The 26,414-nt window shown below is 42.2% G+C and overlaps 2 protein-coding genes across 5 annotated transcripts in view; both read left to right on the top strand.

The window, feature by feature from the left end:
* The first annotated feature begins 624 nt into the window (after window positions 1-624).
* plcxd2 (phosphatidylinositol-specific phospholipase C, X domain containing 2) lies at window positions 625-13,938 on the top strand. The gene is made up of 4 exons (XM_007252306.4): window positions 625-905; window positions 3,636-4,102; window positions 9,846-10,087; window positions 13,080-13,938. Exons 1-4 carry the CDS (start codon window positions 803-805, stop codon window positions 13,231-13,233), a joined length of 966 nt encoding a protein of 321 aa, XP_007252368.2. The 5' UTR covers window positions 625-802; the 3' UTR covers window positions 13,234-13,938.
* Window positions 13,939-25,499: 11,561 nt separating this feature from the next.
* Window positions 25,500-26,414, top strand: part of phldb2b (pleckstrin homology-like domain, family B, member 2b) — a 79,267-nt gene continuing 78,352 nt past the window's right edge. For 2 of the 4 annotated variants that reach the window (XM_049462724.1, XM_015606633.3), the window contains exon 1: window positions 25,507-25,776. In XM_049462724.1, coding sequence (XP_049318681.1) covers window positions 25,774-25,776 — 3 coding nt within the window. In that variant the 5' untranslated portion in view covers window positions 25,507-25,773. Of the gene's footprint in view, window positions 25,777-26,414 lie in introns of all 4 variants that reach the window. The other 2 variants (XM_049462723.1, XM_015606631.3) reach the window with 2 other exon arrangements.

The following is a 26,414-nucleotide window of genomic DNA, read 5'->3' as shown; positions in this document are numbered from 1 at the left end:
AGTAGACACCAAACAGCAGGCCAACGACAGGCCCAATGTCAAACATTGGTTAACGCTCAACACCAGACCAATGTAGGCCCAATGTCAAACATTAGTTGACACCCAATGTCAGGCCAAACTAGTCCCAATGTCAAACATTGTTTGGCATCCTACGTCAGGCCAGTGTAGGCCCACTGTACAAAAAGATGTTGGACCTACATGATTGGCCAATGTCATGCCAACGTAAACAATGATGTTGAGCCAAGGTTGAGCCAATGTATACTTGCTATAGATTTGAATTCATGTTCCTCTGTTATATAGCTATCTGTATTGGGTCCTTTATTGGTTGTCCCAATTCTTAGGAGAGGATTTCACTTTTTACTCTTGTAACTCTGTTTCAAGGGACAAGGGTTAAACTTAAAAAAAAGGGACAAGGGACTTAAACTTGATAACCAAGTTAATGAGGGTAATTTGAGTACTATGTATACTGAAGTCCCAGTGACTTTGTGTGTGTTTCACGGGGTTAATCCAGAGACACCTCCCCTCACCCAGGACTCCTGTAGTGGAGTGGGGAAGCAGGGAGGAGGATGAGTAGCTGTGATTTGGGGTTAAGCTGATTACAGTGATTAGTGGACTCGTTAGCTCCCCTCAGTGCTGCTGGTTCACGGTAGCGCTCAGTCAGTCTTCAGGAGGCCAGTTCCTCAGTGGCAGTCGCTGACTGGACTAGTATGGCTGACCCGGCAGTGAGTAAGTGGTCATCGGTGTTGAAATGGAAAGGTGAGGGGTACTGCTGACACCCTGCGGTGAGGGGTTTGGGGTCAAGATGAAGACCAGACCGATCGGCAGCCGGATCAACAACGCGGACTGGATGGGCTCCCTGTGCCCAACTCTAACGGCCATGCCGCTGAAGTTCCTAGCCGTGCCAGGTGGGGCTCCTCTGACTGTAAACCAGATAGATAGCTTTTGTGAATGGAGGTACAAGTGACTGTAGTCACCGAATACTGCTGTCTAGTGTTGTTTTCTTCTAGTACTAAAATATGTAAGAAAACAGGACTCCTGTGCTGGGGATAGTGGAGGATTAATCTACCATGGCATAATGTGTCTCTCCAGGAACAGACCACATTTTACTGACCTATTTATTATTTATTTTAAATATAAAGTTAAAAGGCATATCTACATCCAATACAATAATACCTTCAGGTGGGTCACAAATAAAAATGTGTGTATCTTGAAGATATTCTTTAATTCTCGTTGTAAACTTTCTAAAACAGTATTGTGTTTTTGGTGCTTGTAAAGTGGTTAAATCAGTCCTTCATTTGCTTAAAGTCAGTCCTTTTATTATTATTTTTTATTATTCTGATTCAACCATTTCACAATTATTATTATTAATAATAATGTTATATAGAATAATTTAAAAACAAACTGTATGTCCCACAAAGAAAACACTATCAACTGGTCATTAAAGCAAACAAACACAAGTCAAACTTAAGACACACTTCTTCTCATTCAATGTGTTACTTTTACATAGTAAAATTATATTACGTTTTGCAGACACTTTTATTCAAAGTGACTTAGAAATAATTATGTACATTAGCAACAGAGGACATAGAAGTTCAAGGCAGAAAACATCTTTAGATAGGGCCTAAAGGAGGCCAAAGGGAAAAAATTTGGGATAGAGGAGTAAATGAGGGGAAGAAGTGAAATGAGGTTAGTTTTTTTTAGAGCTTTTTGAAGAGCTCTGTCTTCAGGAATTTCTTAAAGATAGCGAGGGACGCTCCTGATCATGTAGTAGAAGGTAGTTTTTTCCACTTAGAACTACTTAGAAGAACATTGCTTTGTGAATGTTTTATAATTTAGATTAATTTAACTAGCCACATTTAGCTTTCACTGTCTTCATGAGGGAGAGTCACCTGTAATAGTTTTCTCAGCATCGTGAAAAAGTTTCTGGAGGTGCTCAACAATAGTTGCTGGTTTCCTTTACACTGTGACGTACCAGCTCAAATCTCAAATCACCCATCTGACAATACAATAGACAAACATAAAGTGCAAAGAAAGTGTAAAGAAAGGGCAACATAGAACTAAAACTTTACAATAAATACAATGAATGCAGCAGATGAGATAATTTAATAGGACAGGACAATGCAGTACTGATACGGTACAATGAAATGTTCATAGTGAGAATAAGATGCAGAGATATGTAAAATACTGTAACATATAGAACATACATAATCACAGCAGCTACTGAGGTAGAGAGTTTATGTTTATTTTGGAAGAAGCAGCAAATATTGCTGATAGGGTTGAGACATTTCGGTCTCTGTGTGCTGAGAGAGTGAGTGTGTGTGTAGAGTGATGGTAGGGTTTTAGTACAGCTTTGTGGGTGTGAAGAGTGATGGGTGGGTTCAGTAGAGTCCTTATGTGAGTATATAGGAGGAGTAGTGGTGGGACTCTGTCTCTGTGAGTTGAGGAGTCTGAATGCCTGGTGGTTAAAGCTGTTGCTGAGTCTGGTAGTAGAGGTTGTGTGTGTTGAGGAGTCTGACTTCCTGGTGGATGAAGCTGTTGCAGAGTCTAGTAGTGGAGGTTCAGATGCTCCTGCATCTTCTGCCGGGTGACATCAGAGCGAAGAGTGTGAGGGATGGGTGGGGTCGTCCACAATGTGGTGGCTTTGTGGATGCAGAGTGTGGTGTAGATCTCGGTGGTGGGGGGGGTGACTTCGATGATCTTCTCGGCTGTCCTCATTATTCGCTGTAGGGTCTTGCGGTCTGAAATGTTGCAGTTCCCAAAGCAGACGGTAATGCAGGTGCTCAGGATGCTTTCTACAGTCCCTCTGTAGAACATGGTGAGGATTGGAGATGTTCTTGCTGATGAGCCTAATTACAGTTGTGTCATCAGCGAACTTGATGATGTGGTTTGAGCTGTACTTCGCAGTACAGTCATGAGTCAGCAGGGTGAACAGCAGTGGACTGAGCACACAGCCCTGGGGGGCACCGGTGCTCAGTGCAGTGGTGTTGGAGGTGTTGTTTCCAATCCTGACTGATTTTATTGACTGACTTTATTTGAATTAGTATTTTAAAATGTATAAATATCCCAAATAAACAAACATAATCTAATGCAACAGGCCTATATATTAGTACACTTTATATTTGTATTAAATTAAAGACTCTAGCTCATATTTCTCTGTGCACCACTTGTGAGCAAAAGTACACACAAAAGTACACAGTTCAATATCTCTATTCTTGGTTTGCAGCATATTCTCTCCTTAGCAGTCTGCGGTACTAACGTAAAAATATATACTGTATATGCTTGATTTTTCACACATCATCATGTCTCTACCCATACCAAAGTCACTTCTGAGCTGATAATATTCCACCACCAAATTAACAAATGGTCAATAGTCAAACTGATGGGAGGTCACCTATAACAAGTATTTGACACAGTGTTTCTGAAATGTTGTCCACCCATTTATTTCACATATAGTTCTTAGAAAAAAAGGAAACTGAATATTCTCCTGACATAGTTTTCAGTGAATTTAATTCATAAATAAGTTCAAGAAAAGGTCATGTGTTTTTTTACAAAAACAACAAAACAAATACAGCAAAGTTCATTCCAACTGAATTATTTTATTTCTTTTTGTGTTTTATTGTATGTGATTATTCAAGGATCCCACGACTCCTTCAGTTTCTGGGTGGATGAAGAAGCTCCAGTTGGCCCTGATCAGAAGGCATTTGTCAAGCACCTGGCCACAATTTTTCGGCTCTTGGCCAAAAAAGTGATGAAGAAGTGGTCCATGACTCAGAACCTCACCTTCAGGGAGCAGCTAGATGGAGGCATTCGCTACTTTGACCTCAGAGTCTCTTCCAAACCAGGGGAGGAAGGTCATGAGCTCTACTTTATCCATGGTCTGTTTGGCCACAAAGTGCGAGATGGACTCCTGGATATCAATGCCTTCCTCAGTGCACACCGCAAAGAGGTCGTCTTCCTGGACTTCAACCACCACTACGCTATGGATGAAGAGCACCATCGCTATCTGATCAACATGCTGCAGGAGGTTTTTGGGTCCAAGCTCTGCAAGATCAATGCTGTGGAGGAAATCACACTAGACTATCTGTGGGAGAAGAAGTACCAGGTAATGGCTCACTCGAGGGAAAGGTGATTTCTCAATATCTGCAACTTAGACAGCAGGAAATGAACAAAATACCATAATGCTATGATCTTGCTAGATGTTTAAATACAAACTATTGTGCCAAAGTCATGGGATACCAGTATGTAAGTTTATCATGAAGTTTTATCTCAGGGGATGATTTAGGAATGTCCACACCTGCATACATTGTGAGGTGGTATATTTTAAGTAAGGTTGTAAATACTGTATAACCAGCATGCTTATTGGCAAAGTGACATAAATTAAGTAGCAGAAAGTTTGTGCGTGGCCTGGTAGTGAGTGCCAGATGGATGGAATGTTACATTTACTAAGAAGTTCAGGCATTTAACATTCTGTGTTCCACAGTTTTCCACATGTATTGGGCATACATCCCCATTCAATGCTTAAGACCCCATATACATATCCAGCAGGTCAATACAGAGTTCTCTAAGCTCCAATGGGAAATGGCAAAAATCATGGGACATTATACTAGTCCCACATCCCATGCATTTTGCAGGTTAGTGTACTTTAGCATTTTAAACTAATGGTGTAGCATCCTTAACAGCCAGCACAATCAAACATTTTCAGCTTGTCTCAGCTTGTTGGTTCATGTAAACTCAAGAGGACCTTCTGCAATTCGTCAGCATGTTCACAGCACATTTTTTTGATTGGCTAGATGACTAATTTATATATTCAAATTCGTCTTGATATCAGTAAAGATATGACCATTAAAAAAAGGTGTCAAATATTGTCACAACAGGTTTTCTCTTTCAGTGAAGTCTTTTATTAGGGGTTACTTTGTGTATTTGTTTGTAACTGAGCTCTGTAAGTGTGAAAAACATTTTTTTTCTTTTAGTTCCTGTCAAGAACTCTTAAGACAGTGTGTAATATTTTTAGGGCTGCCCATTTAAAGTCAATGATTCTTCAAGCAGTTGTAGGCTTTTTATAATAGAGACAATAAATGCAATTGGATGATACTTTACCTAAGACACCAACTCTACAAAAATGCCAATAAAAGGCTATTCTTTCTCAGACAACTAAAAAAATTCAGAGTTAGGAAAAATATCCTTCTTCAGTTTTACACTGCCATCATTCAAAGCATACTCACCTCATCCATAACAGTGTGGTATGGGAATTTGGATACCCATTCACGCAAAAAACTGCAAAGTATAGTAGATAAATCATCAAAAATCACAGGGCACATCCTCCCATCCATTGACACTTTATATTACAGACGCATCACACAACGAGCAATAAAAATCACCTCAGACCCCTCCCATCCTGCATATCATCTATTTACACTTATGCCTTCTGGAAGACGTTACAGGTCACTGTCAACCAAATCTGTCAGATTTAAAAATAGTTTTTTCCCAACCGCTGTACGTTTACTAAACCAGGTTTAACTGTTTATGTATGTATTTGTCTATTCACTGTTATGTGTTGTTTGTTGTTTTGATACAGACAGAGATGTGAGCATGTTATGTTATGCTGTACCGTAAGTAAATTCCACCAACTTGTTGTGTGGTCATTAATAATAAATGAATGAATGAATATCGGCAACATTTTTTAAAACCGTGAACAATATTATACCCTGAAATATTAGTTACCCTTAATTATCACATTAGGGTACTACTTTTTTGCAGTAAGCATTGGTGTGGTGGAGGTGTGGTTATGGGTGTGGAAACAGGCAGCGCCAAACCGCTCTGCCACTGGAGAAACAACTGATTCCAATGGAGGTCAGCGTAAAAGTTTAAGGTGCTTTTACAATAAACGCGGTATGCTGCATTGCTTTTCTCTCTGCTGGATGCTGGCCAGTTGTGGTTGCTTTGTGCTGCTGAGTGTTGTCTGCTGATAATAGGAGGGGTTTTCTAAAACACTCCATGTCTGCGACCAGTGTTTTGGTGTGTGGTGTGTGGAGCTTTGATTCTGGTCTTCCTCCTGTTATCTCTATTGGAGAATAGGGAGTATATTTTTAAAATTAGTCCCTTGCCTGTGTTTTTTGGACTACAGTTTTTTCTTGGTCACGTGAGTTCACACCACGTGTTTTCCACTGTGGTACCGCTTGCGGTGAGGTCAAAGTTAAACCATGTTTCTGCACTGCTCTGCGGCAGTGCCAAACTTCTCCAATGAGGGTTCAGCAAACAGCAGCATATCTACCAAGTGCAGTGTGAAAACACATACAGAACAGACAGAGAAAAGAAGAGACACAGCAAATATGGGCAAAGGTGTAACAGCATCCTTTTCAACTGATTTCTAAATGCCTAAAAATATGTTCTGATGTCTCTGCTAACTTTCTTAATGTGGTGTAAATCAACCCTTAAGCACTGGAATTCTCTGATTGCTAGATAATTATATAAGGAACAAAAACATTGACACAAGGTTAATTTGATTCAACTGACAAAAGTTGGGTACAGACCCAAATATTTTGATAAAAATACCATGCAGCTCTTTTTGCAACCTTGCTTTCTGAGCCTTGTTGCTTTGCATCCCGTGTGTAGCTTAAGGAATTTAAGATGGTCACGGAAAAGAGCTTGTCCATTGATGAGCATTGACTGACTGTGTGTGACATTTTAAGAAGGCTGGGTCAGAATGGCAGTCAAAGTAATTAGAGACTTTCTGGCCTGTGAAAACAATTTATCACTTACACCACAATTTCCCTTTTCCATCCTAACATGCCACTTCACTTTTCACCCTCAACCAAAACAAACTGCCACACACTTTACTCACTGTGGCAGACAGGCAGGCGTTGGACGTGGGCTTGCAGTTATTTCTAGCATAAGCAGGTCAATGTAAAAGTCTTAGGGAAAGACGTTGAAGAGATTAGTGTTCAGCACATTGATACCAGTCGCTACAGGACAGGAGGTGTGTAGGAACTCGGTAATAAGTCAGTTCCTGTTTTACTGTGTAGGTGCGTGCGTGCGTCAGTGCGTTTATATGCTTGTCCGCTTTGCATGCTATTTTTTCAGTTATGACTACATACAGTTGCTGTTGAAAGATCTGAGAAGGCTGTGATATTATTAAACTAATGGAACGTGAACATCCTGTTATTTAGAGCAGACGCTAAATTGAAAACATGCATTCATGAAGTAACCCAGTGTGTCTCAGCAGAATTTCTTACTTACCATCAAACCTTGTGGCATGCTTTTGTTTTTTCTGCCTAATCAACACACAGAGGATAGCTAAATTGTGCTCTGTCTGAAGGGTCCATTGAAGGTGAACTGGATTAATATTAGTTAATATACATTTTTGGATATTGGCAAAAAAAAAAAAAGAAAAAGGAAGAAACAGGTGATAAAAGATCTTCACCTAGTCAATGTAGGACTTTTGTTGGTTGTTTGTTCTGTTTTGCGTTTTTGTGAAGATTTAAAATGATTTCTCTTTGATATATTAAATCAGTTAATATCCTCACTAGCCAAGCTTGGAATTTAATCAGTTGTTCTAATGCAGATTTGGCAAAAGAGAATGGACACTCCTTGGCTAGGCTGCAGTCAAGAGGCTTAATTTCTCAGGTGCTATGTTAGTGAAGGTCCATCTAGAAGCATCTGGAGTAGAGTCAATTTTAAAGTGTTATCGTTTTTCTTTTTATAAATGCACAGGCTTCCAGCTGCAAATGCAAGAAGTGGGACTTTGTGGTGACAACAATGATGCCTTGTCACACTGTTCTAGTCTAACTGTCTTCGTAGGATAGTCCTATAGAAGACCTGCCCTTACTTAACTGTGGCCTAGACAGTTAAGTATTATAATTATTCATGTTTGTTTTTTTACATTACTAAAACTAAACTATGTTTAATTTACACCTATATTTATTCATTTATAAAGGCATTTTACATAAACAAAATAACTGTCAATAGTAAACAAAATAACTGATTTCTTTTGATGTGGTTGGTATATGGATATTCATTGGAAGGGCTCAATTGCCAAATTATCATTCGGGCCAAATCTGTTCTTCATAGTAATAAGACTCCAGTAGTGTATATTTTTTTGCTCATGTATTTTTATCATGTTAATGATAATCAAGGTCACTTTTATCTCTGATACAACAGACAAAAATGAGACTGTGCATAGACAATAAGTACAAGATACAATTAATACAATAAAATAAACACAAATATGTATAAATGTGTGCCTGAAGCCAGAGGTGTGATTAAGCTACTAAATATACTAATAAATATACTGTAGTTGTAATTGGATGTTTGCTCAATATATTGCAAAAGTTTAATGGCAGAGCACAATGTTCAGGTGCAATATATATAATTAGTTTTGGTGTTGTAAACAGCATCACATACAGTACCAGTCAAAAGTTTGGGTACAGTTTCTTATTCAGTGGTTTTCTTTATTTCATTATTTCATTTCATTTTCTACATTGTAGATCAATATTAAAGAGATTAAGACATTTAACTGACACATATGGGATTACGTAGTAAACAAAAAAGTGTTTGACAATCCCCTGTCTGAGATGGTGATTTGAGGTGATTTGAGATGATGAGCTGGAGCTTCACAGCGTGAAGGAAAAGCAGTAACTATTGCTCAGCACTCTGCATGTGTTTCTGTAAAGCTATAATGTCTTCAATATTACATTTACAATGTAAAAAATCATGAAAAGAATGAAAATATATTGAGTGAGAAGAGATGTGTCCAAACTTTTGACTGGTACTGTATATAAAGGTAAAATGTACAGTGCATATAATGTACTAAGAAGTATACAGTACACAGCTAGTGGAGCTCATTGTAGATATGGTGTGTGAATTAGGGGAGATCATAGCACTCAGTAGTACTCTCAATCGGGTATACATGAGATACGCTCAACCTGTGGCAGAGGTCAGGTGTTCCTGCTGTGCTCTGACCCTAATCTCTGCAAGATTACCATCTCACTTCCTACCTCTACTCAGCCTGACTAGACATATCCACAAGTCTACCTGTTAGATTCTATGAGTAATGCATGGCAGGGACTAATAAATCAGGTTTCACTGCACTCCAGGTTCAGGAAACCAGTCTGAGATGACTTTTGCCGTATATTATGCTGCATTGGTTTACAGGAAGTTATCACTGCATCAGGCAGCAATGTAATGGAGAGCCAGACTGTGCAGCAAAACAGGAGGAACAGGGCATCTCAATACATGGATAAAAGAAGATGAATAAGAAGCAGACAGTAGGAGTCAGCTCAGGACATGAGGAAGAGAGACCAGTTAAAAAGACCAGTTGAAAAAACACCAGTGTGCCTCAGCAGAAATTGGGATTATTTAATTTTTTTTTCTAGTCCTCATCTTTTCAATTGTGGTGACCACTCCAGCCTCAGCTTCTGAGTTACTGTAGCCTTTCTGTGAGCTCTAACAAGTCTGGCCATTCTCTGTTGGCCTCTCTCATCTCTTTTTCTTTATTACACCAATAGATGCTTGGTTGAAAATATAAAAATACAAAATAATACAAAAATAATTGGTTGAGAGATTGATTATGCCACGTATATATTGCACTGCTGCCATATGATTGGCGTACGTTTAACAATGTAGTGTTAAACAAATCAAATTTATTTAGTTTTTATCCTCATATAATGACATTACATTTCTGCTTCTTTGTACCCGTACCATTTAGTGGTCAAATAACAACATTACACTCAATTGATTAAGTAAAAGATGGTGGGAATCCCAGTCAGACATTTCTACAGCCAGTCCAGATAGAAACATTTTATTATTTTACGCATATACATCACATTATATTATCATCTATCTCACAGGTCCTGGTGTTTTATCATCATTCATTTGCTGAGGGCTGTCCAGTGATGTGGCCTGGAAATAAAATCCCAGCTCCATGGGCCAACACCACCGACACCACAAAGCTCATCCAGTTTCTGGAGACTACACTGGGTGAGAGGGCTAAATACGGCAGCTTCCATGTGTCCCAGGCCATCCTCACCCCCAGAGTCAAGACTGTTGTCGGAGGTCTTGTAAGGGGGCTGCGAAACTACCTTGTGGAGAGGTGAGCTTTTGACACTGGTGAGAGTCTTTTTGCAGGGCTTGGCAGCATCATGCTGGAAACTTGCAAAGTTACATAGGATATTGTTTTTTTTTTTATATTAACAGTCTAAACAGTCTTAGACTAGCAAGTTTTCTTTTTGAGTCAGATCTGAAGGTTCTTGGCTTGTCGGGCAGGTCTAGTATTTAATTGGTTTAATAAGTAGCCAGTAGATGGCAGTACAGGTGAGCTTTTACTTTTGCTCCTGAAGAGTAAGAAAGGGAAAAGACCATAGACTGTATATATAGCAGTCTATGGAAAAGACCAACCAGACCAAAATAGACCTAAGTTTTTCCTCACTCATCTCCTCTTTACCATATGTTTTAATTTCAAGTCAGATTTTTGATGATGAGAAGTGAATTATAGTTGGGTATCTGGACACTGCTTAAATGTAGCCTTAGACAGCATTGGCATTGCTGTTCCAATAGTGATTTATAGAAATCTATTTTGGTCTAGACGAAGGTTCTAAAGTATTTGTTTATGTGAAGAAGTATCCAACTATCTGTTCACCCACTTTTTCCAAAAATCCCCAAATCTTTCCTATAAATCAATCCAATAAATCAGGATCGGGGCAATCCAGGCGTTTGTCAATGGATCAGGTATCTGCTTTTAAATCGTGACCCAGTTCTAATCCTTAGCTCTGTTGTAGCACAGTAACCTTTGATGTACTCTAGGTCCCATTAACAGACATTCTTAGTTGGTGCAGTAAGGAACATCTGTATTATATATAGAAACACAAAGATCGGATTGGTATCAGCTGACAGTCGGAATTGAGGTAACCATATCAGATTGGAGATGCAAAAAACCTTGATCAGAACATTCTTATTAATAAAGCATTGGATTACACCGTACTGTAGTGAAGTTCTTTGGTTTACTGTAAAGGGTCTGAAATATTGCTGTGAGCATCTGATAAAATAAAACATAATAGCATAAATCAGTTTTAATCATTAATCAGTAGACGTTCTAACTCATCCATTTCCCAACTTTCCAGTGCTGGGTGGATTTATACCGTTCTTGCCCTTCTATGTTTGGCATTGGGCATGGTGAATGTAAACTCAGGTGTGGTTGCTCCAGACTGTCCCATTATACCATCACTGCAATTCTATGAAGTTGGCAGGGAAACAAGGTTCTTCATGTGCACTTTAACATCTTAAAGAAAGTCTGGATACTGTTGCAGAATTTATAGGCTGGAGTAAGGATGAAATGTGTCTCTGAGTGGCTGGGTGGCAAAGATCAAACTTGTGTAACTTGACTGCTAGGCGACCAGACGTGCCTCTTGGTGGACATCGTACTCAGACAGCTGTCTCACAGGAAAAAGATTAATTGTGACCTAGCGTGGAAGGGGTATTGTTTATTATTCCAGGATAAACTCCGCTCAAGCTTCCCATTTCCTGGTTTTGTTGAGCCTGCTGCTGTAGATTAGTGGAGACAGGAGAAAGACTCTGAGCTCTGGAAGAGTTTACTTACAGTTTAAAGTAGAAGCAACTCACATTAATACCAATCCAAGACTAGTCCAGTTTAACTTTCTTTAAAAGGGTAGTGCATGCATGTGGACTTTAATGGGCATGAAATACAAAAGTGATCGACAAGAAATAAATAGAATGTGTCGTATAAGTCTCTGATTTAACTGCGAGGATTAGTATCCTGATCTAGGATTATAATGTTAGCACCAGGCTAACACACTTGCTAAACAAGCTAACAAGCTAGTCACAATACACTAAAAGAATGGATATTGTTTTTAAGATTTTTGTTTCTGTATTTTATTTAAATTAAATTAAGCTTGTTTTTTAAACTACTACTAATTCTTATTCTAGTCTTAATTCATTATTCCAATAATGTTAAGTAACAGTGGGTACATTTGTAAAAATTTTGTTTTCAGTGGTATCTGGGAAGATGCAGAAAAACAAGCACTCTGATTGGTCAGATTTCACTCAGCAGGACCTGAACATTTAATGCATTAAATTTAGCAGCATGCTTAGGAATTGACAGTTGAATCTGACAGTAAAATCAATTAATTTCCAGAAAAAAAGTTTTTTTTTTATTCAAAAATTACTCTAGGCCTTTTAAAGACTATGTTTTTTTCTATTTGAAATATTGTATATACGAGCACATTTATATTTATAATTCAGTTAAAAATGTGAAACTCTATGGCTTACAGCTAATAAAAACCCAAAATTCAAAACCCAAAATACCAATTAATATACCAATTAGTACTTTTGGCAGTATGACAGGTCCTCCTGGAAAATGAAATCCACATCTTCATAAAAGTCAGCAGAGAGAAGCATGAAGTGCTGTAAGATTTTCATAAAAAAAACTCTGCACTGACTTTAGGATTGATATAACACAGTGGATCAACATCAGCAGATGACATGACTCTCCAAACCATCACTGACCATCAGTAAATTTTGCATTTCATTTGGAAAACAAGGGACCAGAGTCTGGAGGAAGAGTGGAGAGACACACAGTCCAAACTGCTTGAGGTCTAGAGGTTTCCAAAATCAGTGATGGTTTTGGAGAGACATGTCATCTGCTGGTGTTGGCCCACTAAGATACATCAAATTCAAAGTCTTTTAACTGCTAAAACCACAGGTTTAATTATTTTTCAAATCAACAGTTCATCCCAGTTTTTTTTTCTTTAACATTTCTCATAAACTAACTAGAACTTTCCTTTTTACACATTGCATAAGTGCTGGAAGGGTGAAGTGCAGCTAAAAAAATATATTATTGAACAACTAAACATGCTTGGAGGAAAATACTTAATGCAAGACATCAGAGTGATGGGGGAGAGGAAGGACTACCTTACACAGTGGCATCTCGCCTGAGATTACAATTTTACAGTAGAATGAAAAATCTGAACACTGAGTAAGAACAGAGTATATCCAATATGATCCATACATTATCCAGACATGAAACACATGATTGCTAATGACTGAAGCTTCTATTCTGTCCTCTTTAGAAACTTGCCGATCATCATGACGTGGGTAGAAGCACAGAAGCCAGGAGTGAACGGCGTCAACATCATTACCTCAGACTTTGTGGAGCTGGTGGACTTTGCCAATACGGTGATCCGGCTCAACGACCTGCTCCTCCCCAAACAGGCAGTAAGATGACATCGGCAGTGGGTGGTTGCCCAGACCATTAAGACACTAGAGGCCATAAGCAAACTACAGAGAAACCGAGATCACATGACCACCATGGACAGCTATTGCAAGACTAAGATTTCGGACCATCGTAAAGCATCCCTAATGCTTGAAGGAGCACCATCTCCCAGCCTCCCAACCATATAGGGACCACCATCAACTAGCAATTACAAATTGGATTACTTATTAAATGATCACAGACTTTGCTTTATGTTTTAGCTCTCAGGGTAATAGATGTTATGTGTAACTGTAGCTAAATGTTATTTTAGCTCTATGTGAACTGAAAGTGCTTGTGGGTAACAAGGAGCCTGTATTAACAGGCTGTAATTCACACATATATAAACATACACTCCAAAATAATGTATGCATTTATAATTATTTAATATAATTTATTGAATTTAGTCTCTTCTAATAAACATCTGCTGCTTACCCTCGTGGTTTGCGGCAAGCTGGTGTGGATCAGTGGGATGAGTTTGTGTTTGGCACTGAAACTCTGCTTGGCTTCTCCAACCACAGGGTGCTTTTCTACTGTCATACAGTGAATGCCCATATACCCACACATAAGACTGACCGCTTTCTCCAAAAGAACCGTGTTTGAATTTCTCCTCTTATTGATTAGGCTTGACCTTTTGGCTTAGGTAATCTGGCTAATTTGCTAGAAAGTCTTGGGGGGGGGGGGTTAAAAAATACAATAAATACAATTTAGGAAATATACAGCATATATATGCCTTCTAACCCCTTAGACCATGTATGTACTGTACCCCCAATAGAGTTCTTCACCTCCATAACTACAATTCTGTCATAATTAACATCAGTTTCATAGACCCTAAAATAGGACCCTGTGGGACTCCAGAAGAAGAGCTAAACCAGTCACATTAGTTCCACATTAGGATAACTGAAAAATAATTTAAATCTAAACTTAAATTAAATCTAAACTTAAGGGATTCCAGTTTCATGTGCCCTAAAATAGAACCATGTGGAACTCCACAAATTATGCTAAGGTAACCAATGACTAAATAATTCACAATAGTTTCCACATTCCACATAAGATAAATACCTGAATAATAAACCAAGAGTTTAAGGTATCCATACTTCAGTTCTTCAGTTTTTTTACTTTTATGACTACATTACTTATATATATTTATAATATATATATTTTATATATTAACATCAACATCATTGGCCCCAACCTATATTACTGTGGGACTCTAGAAGATATAGTTTCCTCATTATGATTAATAACTGAATAATAAAACCTAGGGGGGGGGGGTCCCGAACAGGTATTAAGCACAGTCTTAGACTACATTTGTCTTTCAATTGAAAATATCCTATTTATATGCTGTGTAGTTCAAGACTAGGTATAATTCATGTGTGGGAAACTGATCCAAGTGTTTAAGGGTGTTGAATCCACACTTCAGTTGTTCGCACTTAATTGAATTGAATTGAATTTAAGAACCATGTGGGACTGCAAAAAGGTATGCCGTTATTAAATCATTCACATTATTTTCACATTAGGACATATAAGTGAATAATAAACTAAGAATCAAGAAAGTAAACCCAAAGTTAGTCACTGTCCAATAGGAATGTTTTTTAACCCTTCTCCATTTGGACAAGCTTGACTCTGCCCTCTGCTTCTATTACAGATTCTATTATTATTATATTTCTATTATGGTTCAGTCATCTGACTCTTTCACTCATACTTTCTCTCTTTTCCATACTTTTTATTTTTTTCATAATCCCTTTTTTTCATCTTTCTTATTGTGCTCTCTCTCTCTCTCTCTCTCTCTCTCTCTCTCTCTCTCACACTCTTTCTCTTCCTCTGTGTGTGTTTGTGGCAGGGTACCATTAGGTGCCGTGTGGAGAAAGGTATGTATTTTTGGGCTCAGGCCTGGAACAAACACCAGCACAGCGGATCTGCGGTGTGCGCTGAGTGTTTATGTTGGAAGTGAGGTTGCTCTTATTTTGTCTGAACTCAGGGCTGTGAAGGAAGGTGTCAGACACCAGCCTCAAGACAGCTTTTGGGTCTTCTTCCTGTGACCCATGCATTTTTGGGACGTCCACTGCATGTTTGTTTGACTGGGCTTGCCTGAACCCTCAGTGACCACAGGAACCTCTTTCTGACAGACAGAGCCAGACCAATGATCAGTTTCTCAATTTAGACTTCTCAGAGAAGGCCTCGTTCTCTGTTCAGTCTGGCCCTGGAATCGCTGCTGTGATGGACTGTATGAATGTGTTTAGGGATTTATATAGTCCTTGTGGTACAATATAATATTATATAGAGAAATATTTAAATTATTAATTACTTTATTTATTGATTTATTTAGTGTACACTAATCCATTCACTAAATTAGTCCATTTGGACTGTTGAAGCCTGAACATCAGGTCAGAGTAAAAAAAAAAGAAAAGAAAAGAAAAGAAAACCTTGTCATTTGTAAGAACTATAGAGGCAGTGAGATATACTTTGTATATTCACAGAGACAAAAGAGATGTAATCAGCACAGCTGTCCTCTCTGAACAAGCCTCTATATGGGTTGTTTTGGTTGCTAGCACCATGGTATTTATCCTTACAGGTACAAATCTGCTTTTTATATTCATCCATAACAATGTTTTGGTTCCCTTCAGAAATTAATGCTTTCATAGCTTATGACTCTTCATCTGCCGAGATATTGCTGGAGGAAAAATGTTGGTTGGACAAATTTCTTTATGGTATTTCAAGAGCTTAACCTTTTTCCCCAAAATACAAAAGTTTATACAATCCTCAGAGGTTAAGGGTGAGCCTTTTGGGTGAGAAAATTAGATTTTGACCAAGCTATCACTTCAAGGATCATGAACGAATTAACCAATTCTGCTTCAGTAAGAAGTGGCACTGTGGGTAAGACTGACCTTCTCAATTTCTCCCTCCCTCTTTCCCTCACTCCTGTTTTCACTCCCACTCATTCTTTCTTCTCATCCTTCCACTATTTCTCTCTGTCTCTCTCTCTCTCTGTTTTTCTCTTTCATCCTCTTCCTATGCAAACAGCAGCATCCTGCAGCAGCAGTATCATAAAAAGAATTTAAAGTGATGTTATTGATGTTTCATGCTGCCAGTAAGGCAGTAACTTATATAAAGGGACACTAATTGTAGTGTAATTACAGAGACACACACACTCACACACACTTGGCTTGAGGCCTGTGGGTTCGGACTGGCGCAACAGATACAGGCAGATGAGCTCCGGCACTTTTGTTTGTTTTCAGAGCTCTCTTGCCCAGTCGTTCTTTATTTGAAGATCTTGCAGGACTCTCCCGGTCTCCAGGGTGAGGCTAGGCTTTGTGGTCTTCTGCTGACCGCTCCAGTGGTCAGTGATCATCTGCCTCAGGTCTGTTTGTGCAGCTGATCAGTGGAAGCTAATGATGTGTGGCTGATAGTAATACAGATGCTGGTGCAAACCAGGCAGGTCGTTATTACACTGTAAAACTTATTGTAGAGATATAAGAGGTTGGCCAAATGAAGATTTGGTATATTTTGTTTAAAAACTAGAAATGCAGTGGTGAGCAGACAAACAAATGAAGGCCACTTCATCACTGACCATATGGACCATGTGATGTGAGGAAACTGGAGCACCCAGAGGAAACCCACACGGAGACAGAAAGAACATGCACCAGCCAGGAATTGAACCCTGGCCTTTTTGCTGTGAGGCGACATTGCTACCCACCATTCCGCCCAATCAGAAAATATCATCTGTGAAACATGGTGGCAGTAGCATTATAGTATGTGCAAGTAAGTATTATATGTATGTTTGCAATGTGGAACAGCATCACTCATGTTTATTGATGATGTGTCTGTTGATATAGTTGTTATGATAAATTTTAATATAAATACAGCTTTAATTTGTGCTCAGACTCAATCAAATTCTGCAAAACTGACAGGATGGTGCTTCAAAATGGAAATGGATAATGACCCAAAACAAACAGTGAAAGCAACTCAAGATCTTCTTAAGGCAAAAAAATTAAATGCTTCTATATTACTGAATCAGTCATCAATAAGTTTGATCATTTATACTGAAGACAAAACTGAAAGTATTAAAAACACTTACAAGCTGCAACTAAAGGTAGCTACATGAAATCCAGAATTCAGACAGTTAGTTATCAAAAACATTGGATTTGTTTCCAATACATCAAACATGTCCCTTTTAATAATAATTATGTTAGTTAAACATAAAGTAATTATGAGGCAAATAACTGTAATTAAAGAGTCAAAGTATATATTTAACGGTATATACAACTTTTGAGCCTGTGAAATTAAAGGAAATTTAAATAAAGTGGTTTACAAAAATATTGCATGAAACATTCAAGAATTAAAGCCTTTCACAAATGTGTTTGTAACTGTATTCTATTATGTAAGTAAATTAAGCATGGGTATTTTAACAGGTCCTTTCCCATCATTTATTTCCTCCACCTATTGTATTATTAAGGCCTTACATCCATTCAATCCATGCCCTGTTTGTTTGTTCCATTTGCATTGTGTAGACTGTTCTTTTATTTACCAGAATATCTTCTGCAGCTGTGGGTGGTAGGTGGGATCACAGTTTACAGTTACATTTGCTTTTTTCAACACAGAGGTATTGTTAATTGTTTTATTGAGCCTAATAAATGTATGACAGAGGATGTATTTATAAGCTCATCTGAAAATGGAAGAATACAGAGTGTCAGATTAGAGCAGATCTGCACACTGAAGTAAGTGGAAGGTGTATAATCTATACAAAAACAATAGATTTTTTACGCCTTGGTGATGCCAGTCCTCAGCAGTTCAGCCCCAACCATTTACACCAATGATTTAAGTAGTGTTTTGCACAGTCTTTCTTTAGACCGAGGCAAAATACAGGGAAAACCTGGCCTTAATCATCTTAATTGTTAGAGTGAGAGAGTCCTCAGCCCTGTTTAAAGCAATATTATTTTACCTATATTATTAAGGATTTATCAAAATAATTCTGATGAGACACTGACTCTAATAGGGAGAACAACATCTGTGCCATCGACATTCTGAGCCATAAATAATTATCTCAAGATCATTTTCTAGAGATAATTAATTAAAGAAAGAAAATCATGAATCAAGTCATTTCACACAAGTTTTTTTGACCCATGTAAAAAATGTAATTTTTCCACCTCAATGTCCTTTGAGGGGCCCCGTTTGAAGTAATTAAGGGGAAAAAATGTGTTGTGTAAAAACAAATTAGGGTTGTGTGTTCTTTCACACAAATGCACATAAAATAAGCTATAAAAATATATAGATTACCAGTAAAATGTTTGGACACACCTTAAATTTTAAAGTATTTTTCATTATTATTGTGGGGGCTCTGGGTTGTGTGTGTGGCTGCCTGCAGGCATGTTTCTGTTCTCCTGTGTGCGAGGATGACAGGGGTGGGGCATCTCCCTTGGGAGGGGTTATGCAGAGAGGGTGGGCACCACTCTGGATCTGCCATCTGGGAGACACACAGCTGGGTTGGTGGCCTTTGGGCTATTTAGCTCTGTGGGTATGGTTTTAGCTCTCCTAGTCTTGTTCAAGACTGTAAGTGAGTGGCAAGCCGGTTCAATAAAGGAGCTGTTGAGCATTCAGCATGAGTCTCATGGGTCTTCCTTCCTCTTCCACGCCACATTTGGTGTCAGAAGTGACCCTGCTGGAAGATATTGAGCTGCTGGCAGGGGGAATCGAATGGATGAGGAGGAAGACAGCGGACCAACAGACTAGAGGCAAGGCTCTCCAGCGGAGTGGACTCGGACCTGACGGCGCCAGTGGGCTGTTCGGAGGTCGTGGCCGGGGAGAGGACAACGCGAGCACGGCGGCGCTGGCTCCCAGTGCGGATGGAGTGAGGACGGCGGCGCTGACTCCCAGAGCGGATGGCGCGAGGACGGCAGCGGTGGCTCACGGAGCGGATGGCGCAAGGACAGCGGCGCCGACTCGCGGAACGGACGGCGCGATGATGGCGGCGCAAGCCTCCGGGATGGTGGGCTTGAGGGCTCAACCCCGCCTTACCCCCTACGACGGCAGCGCTGACTGGACAGCCTTCGAAGCTCAGCTTGAGATCGTGGCGGGCGGTGCGGGCTGGACGGACGCCGAGACGGCAGCCAACCTCTGCCGGGCGCTGCGGGGCGACGCGCTGAGGGTACTGATCGAGCTCCCCGCCGAGTGCCGCTGCGAGCTGCCTGAACTGACTCGGGCACTGAGAACACGTTTCAGCCGCCAACCGTCGGAGGCGGCCGCCAAAATGCTAGTGGCGGACAGACGCCGACAGCAGGGAGAGACACTCGGCGTGCTGGCATCGGAGATGGCCCTGCTAACCCGCCAAGCTTACACAACTTTCCGCGAGCGGCCCAGAGGAGGCTCGCGTTGGATCACTTTCTGCGCGCCCTCGAGCCGAGCGAGCTGCGCAAACATGTGAGGCTGGCCGACCCGCAGACCCTGGAGTCCGCGGTGGAGGTGGCGGAGCGGTCCGAACTCATCCTCTCAAGCCATCCTGGACCGTGGGGGGCGTCGCCGGTTGCCCGTGATTCGCAGAGGTGGGGTCGGAGCCGGTCTGATGCCCAACTGGAGTGCTGGCGCTGCGGGGGGCGTGGTCACAAGCGAGCGCACTGCAGCCGGCCGGGAAACGGAGCCGGGACCACCCAGTGAGGGTTACGGTGGCCCCAGGAACGCTATGCTTACCCTCTGGATCTGATTCCGGAACTGCCGGACTCAGCGGCTATTTCCTGAAATGCACATTGAATGGAGTGACGGTGAACGCGCTGGTAGACACGGGCTCGTCAGTCTCTCTGATACGGCCCGAGCTAGCGACGGAGGTAGCGGCCGAGTTTGCGGCCGAGGTAGCAGTCACCGGGGATCCTATAGGTCTCCTAGGATTAACGGAGTTGACGATTGATGTCGGCAAGGGGCCCTTTCAACAACAGTTCTGGGTAGGACGAATCAACGACCCGTGCATTCTGGGCAAGGACCTGCTCTCACGCGTCGGAGCTATCATTGCCTGTGCACGGGGCTCGGTGCTGGTGACTGGACTTCCCGTAGAGATACGCGACGAGTTAGGGGTAAGTGAACTGGTGGGAGGGAATGTGTGTGATTCGGTGCGTGATGCGGTAGAGGGTCCGCTGGATGCGGGGTTGAGTGTAGAGCCGATAGAGGAGATGCTGGAGCGCAGTTGTGTGGGTTTATCTGGTCCCCAACAGCTCCGTTTGCGCGAACTGATCGGCCGTTTTCGCACGAGTTTCGCTGTGTCTGAGCGCGAGTGTATTAAACTAGCCTTGTGGTTCATTCGATAAACACGGGTGACACCCAGCCCATCAGGCTGAGGCCGCACCGTCTGGCGTTAGCAAAGCGCGTAGCGGCGGAGCAGTTAGTCCGCGAGATGGCGAGTACGGGCATTATTGAGCCTTCGAGCAGCCCGTGGTCGGCCCCGGTGGTCCTTGCGAAAAAGAAGGATGGAAATTGGCGCTTTTGCGTGGATTATCGGCGACTTAACGCTGTCACGAGGCTTGACTCCTACCCGCTCCCCAGGAACGACGATACGCTGGACCAGCTGTCTGGCTCAGCCTGGTTCAGCTCGTTAGACCTGAGGAGCGGATATTGGCAGGTGCCCCTCGCGGCGGGGGATAGGGAGAAAACCGCTTTCTCGCTCGGCTCAGCCCTATGGCATTTCACGGTGCTTCCGTTCGGATTGTGTAACTCGCCGGCTACTTTTGAGCGTCTTATGGAGCGTGTTTTATGCGGGGTTCCGCGGTCGTGCTGCGTCGTTTATTTGGATGATGTCTTGGAGCACGGAACTGCCTTCGACTCCGCACTGTCTCACCTTGAAATGGTGCTCGGTGCGATTCAGGCGGCTAACCTGAAGCTCAATCCGGCAAAGTGTAATCTGCTAAGGCAGCGCGTGAGCTTCCTGGGCCACGTAGTGAGCGGTGCTGGCGTGGAAACCGATCCCAAAAAGACGGAGGTGGTCCGTGACTGGCCCACACCGCGAGACACAAAAATGGTTCGCAGCTTTGTGGGGCTCGCCTCGTATTACAGGCGGTTTATTAGGGGGTTCGCGGACGTGGCAGCGCCGCTTCATGCTCTGACTAAGCCTAGTGTGAAATTCCGCTGGTCTGACGAGGCGGAGCGGGCATTCGAGGAGCTAAAAAGCCGCCTGTGCAATGCTCCGATTCTAGCGTATCCGAAGGTGTCTGAGAGTTTCATTGTGGATACTGATGCGAGCGACCACGGCCTCGTAATAGCATACTATAGCCGCCGCCTGGACAAGGCGGAGCGCAACTATTGTGTAACGCGCCGGGAACTACTCGCGGTGGTCGAAAGCCTTAAACATTTCCGAGCGTACGTGTATGGGGTGCCCTTTCTGCTGCGCACTGACCACGCCTCGCTACAGTGGCTCATGCATTTCCGCGAGCCCGAGGGCCAACTCGCGCACTGGTTATCTAGACTCCAGGAGTTTCGTTTTGAGGTTGTGCACCGCCCAGGCCGTGGCCACAGTAACGCGGATGCTTTGTCGCGCCGGCCGTGTGTGGCCGCCGACTGCAAACATTGTGCTTGTGCTGATGAGAAATCTGCTGAGACCGCACGCTGCGCTGCAATCTCCGGGGATGTTACTGGCACTGTCGGGGTGGCTCAGGTGTCCGTAGAGCAGCTCCGCGATGAGCAACGGGCGGATCGAGAATTATCGTGGGCAGTACACGCGCTCAGTGCGAACGTCACACCGTCGTGGGGGAAGGTGGTGCCGCTGGGCCCGATTGCTAAGGCGTTGCGCTCCAACTGGGCTAGTTTTAGTTTGTCCGACGGCGTGCTGTGCCATACCTGGGAGGATCCGGCGAACGGGTGTCGCGTTGTTCAGGTGGTGGTACCGCGGGCGCTAAGGGGATCGGTCCTACGGGGAGTTCATGGGTCACCTGGGGCTGGGCACTTTGGTGTCATCAAGACTCTGAAGCGCCTGAGGCAACGCTTCTATTGGCCTGGGTGTAGAACCGACGTGGAATTCTTCGTGCACTGCTGTGACGTGTGCGCTGCCAAGAAGGGCCCCTCGAGGGCGCCCCGCGCCCCACTTCACCCTTACCAGTGCGGGAGCCCGATGGAGCGGGTGGCCGTGGACGTGCTGGGCCCCTTTCCGGTGACGGACTCTGGAAATCGCTTTGTTCTGGTGGCGATGGACTATTTCACAAAGTGGCCAGAGGCCTACGCGGTGCCGGACCAAGGGGCAGTCACTACTGCGGATATCCTGGTGCGGGAGTTCTTTTGCAGATTCGGGGTTCCGGAAGAACTGCACAGCGACCAGGGGAGAAATTTCGAGTCGGAGGTCATGGCGGAGGTCTGCCGCATCCTGGGAATCCATAAGACCAGGACGACGCCCCTTCATCCACAGAGTGACGGACTGGTGTAACGTTTTAACCGCACGCTGGCGGCGCAGTTGGCCATGGTGTAGGACAAGAACCAGCGTGACTGGGACAGGCACCTGCCGGTAGTGCTGCTGGCCTGTCGCTCCGCTGTGCAGGAGACGACGGGATTCACGCCGGCTCTGCTTATGTTCGGGTGCGAACTGAGGACGCCGGTCTCCCTGGCTTTTGGGGCGCCTCCTGACGGGGGCGGGTACGCTTCGGACATGCCCACTTTTGTCTCGGACCTTATGTCTTCGCTGGAATTGGCCCACCGTCTAGCGCGCTCCAACCAGTCTGCTGCCGGACAGAAGCAGAAGCGTGCGTACGACACGCGCTGCTTTGGGGACCCGTTGGCGGTGGGGGCGAGGGTTTGGCTATATAACCCTCAGCGGAAGAAGGGACTGTGCCCGAAGCTCCAGTCGGCCTGGGTGGGTCCGTGCTTGGTGCTGTCCAGGCTGGGGGAGGTGGTGTATAAGATTCGGTGGGGCAGACGCACTATGATTGTGCCGCCCGCCCGCCTTAATGACTTTGTTTGCGACTGATTGTGAAAAAAAATAATAATAATTTTCTGTTGTACACGGGGTTTGTGTTGGGTTGGTGGGGTCGCCGGGACGGCTGACCCTTGGGAGGGGGGCTATGTTGCTGTTCTCCTGTGTGCGAGGATGACAGGGGTGGGGCATCTCCCTTGGGAGGGGTTATGCAGAGAGGGTGGGCACCACTCTGGATCTGCCATCTGGGAGACACACAGCTGGGTTGGTGGCCTTTGGGCTATTTAGCTCTGTGGGTATGGTTTTAGCTCTCCTAGTCTTGTTCAAGACTGTAAGTGAGTGGCAAGCCGGTTCAATAAAGGAGCTGTTGAGCATTCAGCATGAGTCTCACGGGTCTTCCTTCCTCTTCCACGCCATATTATTATTAACAATCTGTTTTTTCTCAGTAAGCTTTATGAGGTAGTTACCTGGAATGGCTTTCAGTTAATAGCTGTGCTGAACTTGTCAGTTGTCTTAATGTGTTTGAGACATGGGCGCAGATGGCACTGGGGACGGGGGGGACATGTCCCCCCCAGGTTTATAGTGACCTCATCCGAAATCTAGCATCTACAAGCATAAACGTTGGGGTTTTAATTTAATTAACTGTACGTTTGTGGAATTCTGTGTTCCACAATGCCCTCGTTTTTAAACTAGGAAGCGTTCAGTTCAGAAGTTACATTGTTCGGAGCTCCGTGTTCCAGTTCCAATGTAAATTTAACGCACCTTCTCAAGTCCGGGGTTCTAAGGAGCTGGTAACTGCCTGTAGACTACAGACACAGGCAGTTACCAGCTCCTTACGGGACGTGTCCACTGGCACTTTTTTCAACGCAATCCGCTGCGCTGGATCTCCTTGCTCGTTTTTGAATTAAAATGAAGCAACAGAAGTAGACAGTCATAAGTTTAATATTTTTATTTTTTTACCAACCTCACTGTAACCTATAGCTCTATAAATCCATATTCTGCCGCTTTCAGCTTCTCTTCTGTGGTTGAAAGGCGCCTGTTCTGTGTGTGTGTGTGTGTGTGTGTGTGTGTGTGTGTGTGTGTGTGTGAAGACGCAGCCTGCTCTTCCATCATTGGCTGGACGCAGCCTGCTTTTCCCTGATTGGCTGGACTGGACATAGTGCGGCGGCCGGATTTATAAAGTTGAGCCGGAGGGCGGAGCTGCGTTAAACGCAACGCAATCCGGCATGCACCGAGGCATGCAGCGGCTCTCTCCATTGATTTTATGTATGATGTTATTATGATGTTATTTTAGTAAGCAGTCGCTGTTAACTGAAATTATAAGATGTAAAACGTTAACATTGTCTTCCTGGTCTTGCCTAGGCTGTAGCAATGAAGAAACAAAAAACAATAACAGCGTTTTTTCAAAAACCAAACAATGTAAGTATCACAGGCCGATTGTCTGTTAACTTCCCCAAATGTGGTAGACTGTTATTATTATTATTATTATTATTATTATTATTATTATTATTATTATTATTAATAATAATTATGTTATTTTAGTAAACAACCCTTTAGCTTAAATTACTTAGTAAGAATGCACGCAGATGGCACTGGGGACATTGACATACCAGATGGCTAGTGTTGATCAGAAAAGTGAATATTCTAAAGTTTATTGCAGCATATATATATGATTTTACAGCTTGGTCCCCCCCAGTTCAAAATTTCCATCTGCGCCCCTGGTTTGAGAGCATCAGCTGTGTTATGAGGAGTTCGGTATATATTTATTTTCTTTTTTTTCTTGCTGTACATGTACATTTGCACTACTGAACACTACTGTCACTTTACTGTACATCCTGTACATTTGTACTCCTAGACACTTTTACATTCTACATAAATACAATACAATACTAGCACAGGTTTTTATTTTTCAGTATGTTTGTATATGCTGATACCTGGTTTTCCCTTTTACCTTACTTATTTTGTAGTACTACCTCCTATTTATGGCCTGGTTACCTTCATACTTTGTATTGTTTTTTTGTATTGTTTATATTTGTATATTAATGTTTATATCTAATAATAGTTTTACTTTTCTTACTGCACCTTTACTTGCTTATTTTTTATTATACTGTATCACCTTTATTGTTGTTGTTGACAGATGATGGCTCTTTAAAAAAAACTTGGATCTGAAGTCATTGTGAAGCGACAGTAAAGTTTTAATATTGTGTTTAAGTATCTTTAAAATAAACCTGAACTCAGATTATTCGAATAGTTGATAGATTGAATTTCAGAAATGTTCGACGCTTCTTCAGAAATACCAGCCAATCAGAACGCAGGAGGCGGGGCTTGTGTGAAAACGGGTGGGAAACAAAGTGACGCGCTCGAGTAGTGTCCCTGTCCAGCTGTTACACATTCCACAGCAAACAGAGAGAGAGAGAAAGAGAGAGAGAGACTCACACTTTCACTCTCTGAGAAGCGACAAGAGCTGCTGCTGAAGTTCCCGCTCCTGACAACATTAACTTTACTTACTTTGGAAACCTTTGGGAAACCCAAAAAGGGCTGAAGATCTGAAGGACGTTCTCCTCTGCTGGACTTTAGCTCTGTGGAATCGGGATCGTGGCTCACCTGAGAAGCTGCCAGTGGCATCCACAGCACAGCTATGGTGAGAGCTTTCTCCTCACTGTCAGGAAAAATATGGGACTGGAGCTAATAGAAGGATTATAGAAGGAAAATGACCAAATACTACTAAAAGTGTTTTTTTCTTATTAGATAAGAAATTAGATGAATATTACCATTAGCTTTTTGTGTCTGCAACATCGTCGTATACATGTGATGTATATATAAAGACACTGTGCAACAATACATCCTTCAACGTGTGCACATTGTTACAGATATAGAGGAAAGTTAACATTCCCTTAAAAGTACTTTTTGTTCCATGTCGGCTTTGCTTTAAAAGATTTAATTACATTTTTAAAGTACATCAGTAAATCTAAAAGTGTTACATTAGGCAAAGTTGTAATGGTGTTTTATCAATTTATCAATTTAGATTATTATTTTAGCTGTTTTCATAAAAATATTAAGCTGTTTTAATATTTCTGAGAATTTTCTGTCCACCCTGTCAGCTTGGAATTTAATAAAGTAACCTTTATTAAATCTCAGTGACATTACAACCTTTACACGGTCTTATTTTCAAAGAAACTGAGAACACTGATTTTTTATATAAATCATATTATATATATTATATATATATATATATATATATATATATATATATATATATATATATATATATTTAATTAT

Source organism: Astyanax mexicanus, chromosome 1, assembly GCF_023375975.1.
Source record: "Astyanax mexicanus isolate ESR-SI-001 chromosome 1, AstMex3_surface, whole genome shotgun sequence".
Classification (NCBI taxonomy): Eukaryota; Metazoa; Chordata; class Actinopteri; order Characiformes; family Acestrorhamphidae; genus Astyanax; species Astyanax mexicanus.
Note: the sequence above shows the minus strand (reverse complement) of the source record. Positions and strands in the feature narration are given on the sequence as shown.

Excerpts from the sequence above, each read along its gene's own strand:
- plcxd2 (XM_007252306.4), top strand. The coding sequence starts at position 803 with ATGAAGACCAGACCGATCGGCAGCCGGATCAACAACGCGGACTGGATG. Across the intron at positions 906-3,635 it reads GAAGTTCCTAGCCGTGCCAG|GATCCCACGACTCCTTCAGT; the intron begins GTGGGGCTCCTC and ends TGATTATTCAAG. Across the intron at positions 10,088-13,079 it reads CGAAACTACCTTGTGGAGAG|AAACTTGCCGATCATCATGA; the intron begins GTGAGCTTTTGA and ends TGTCCTCTTTAG.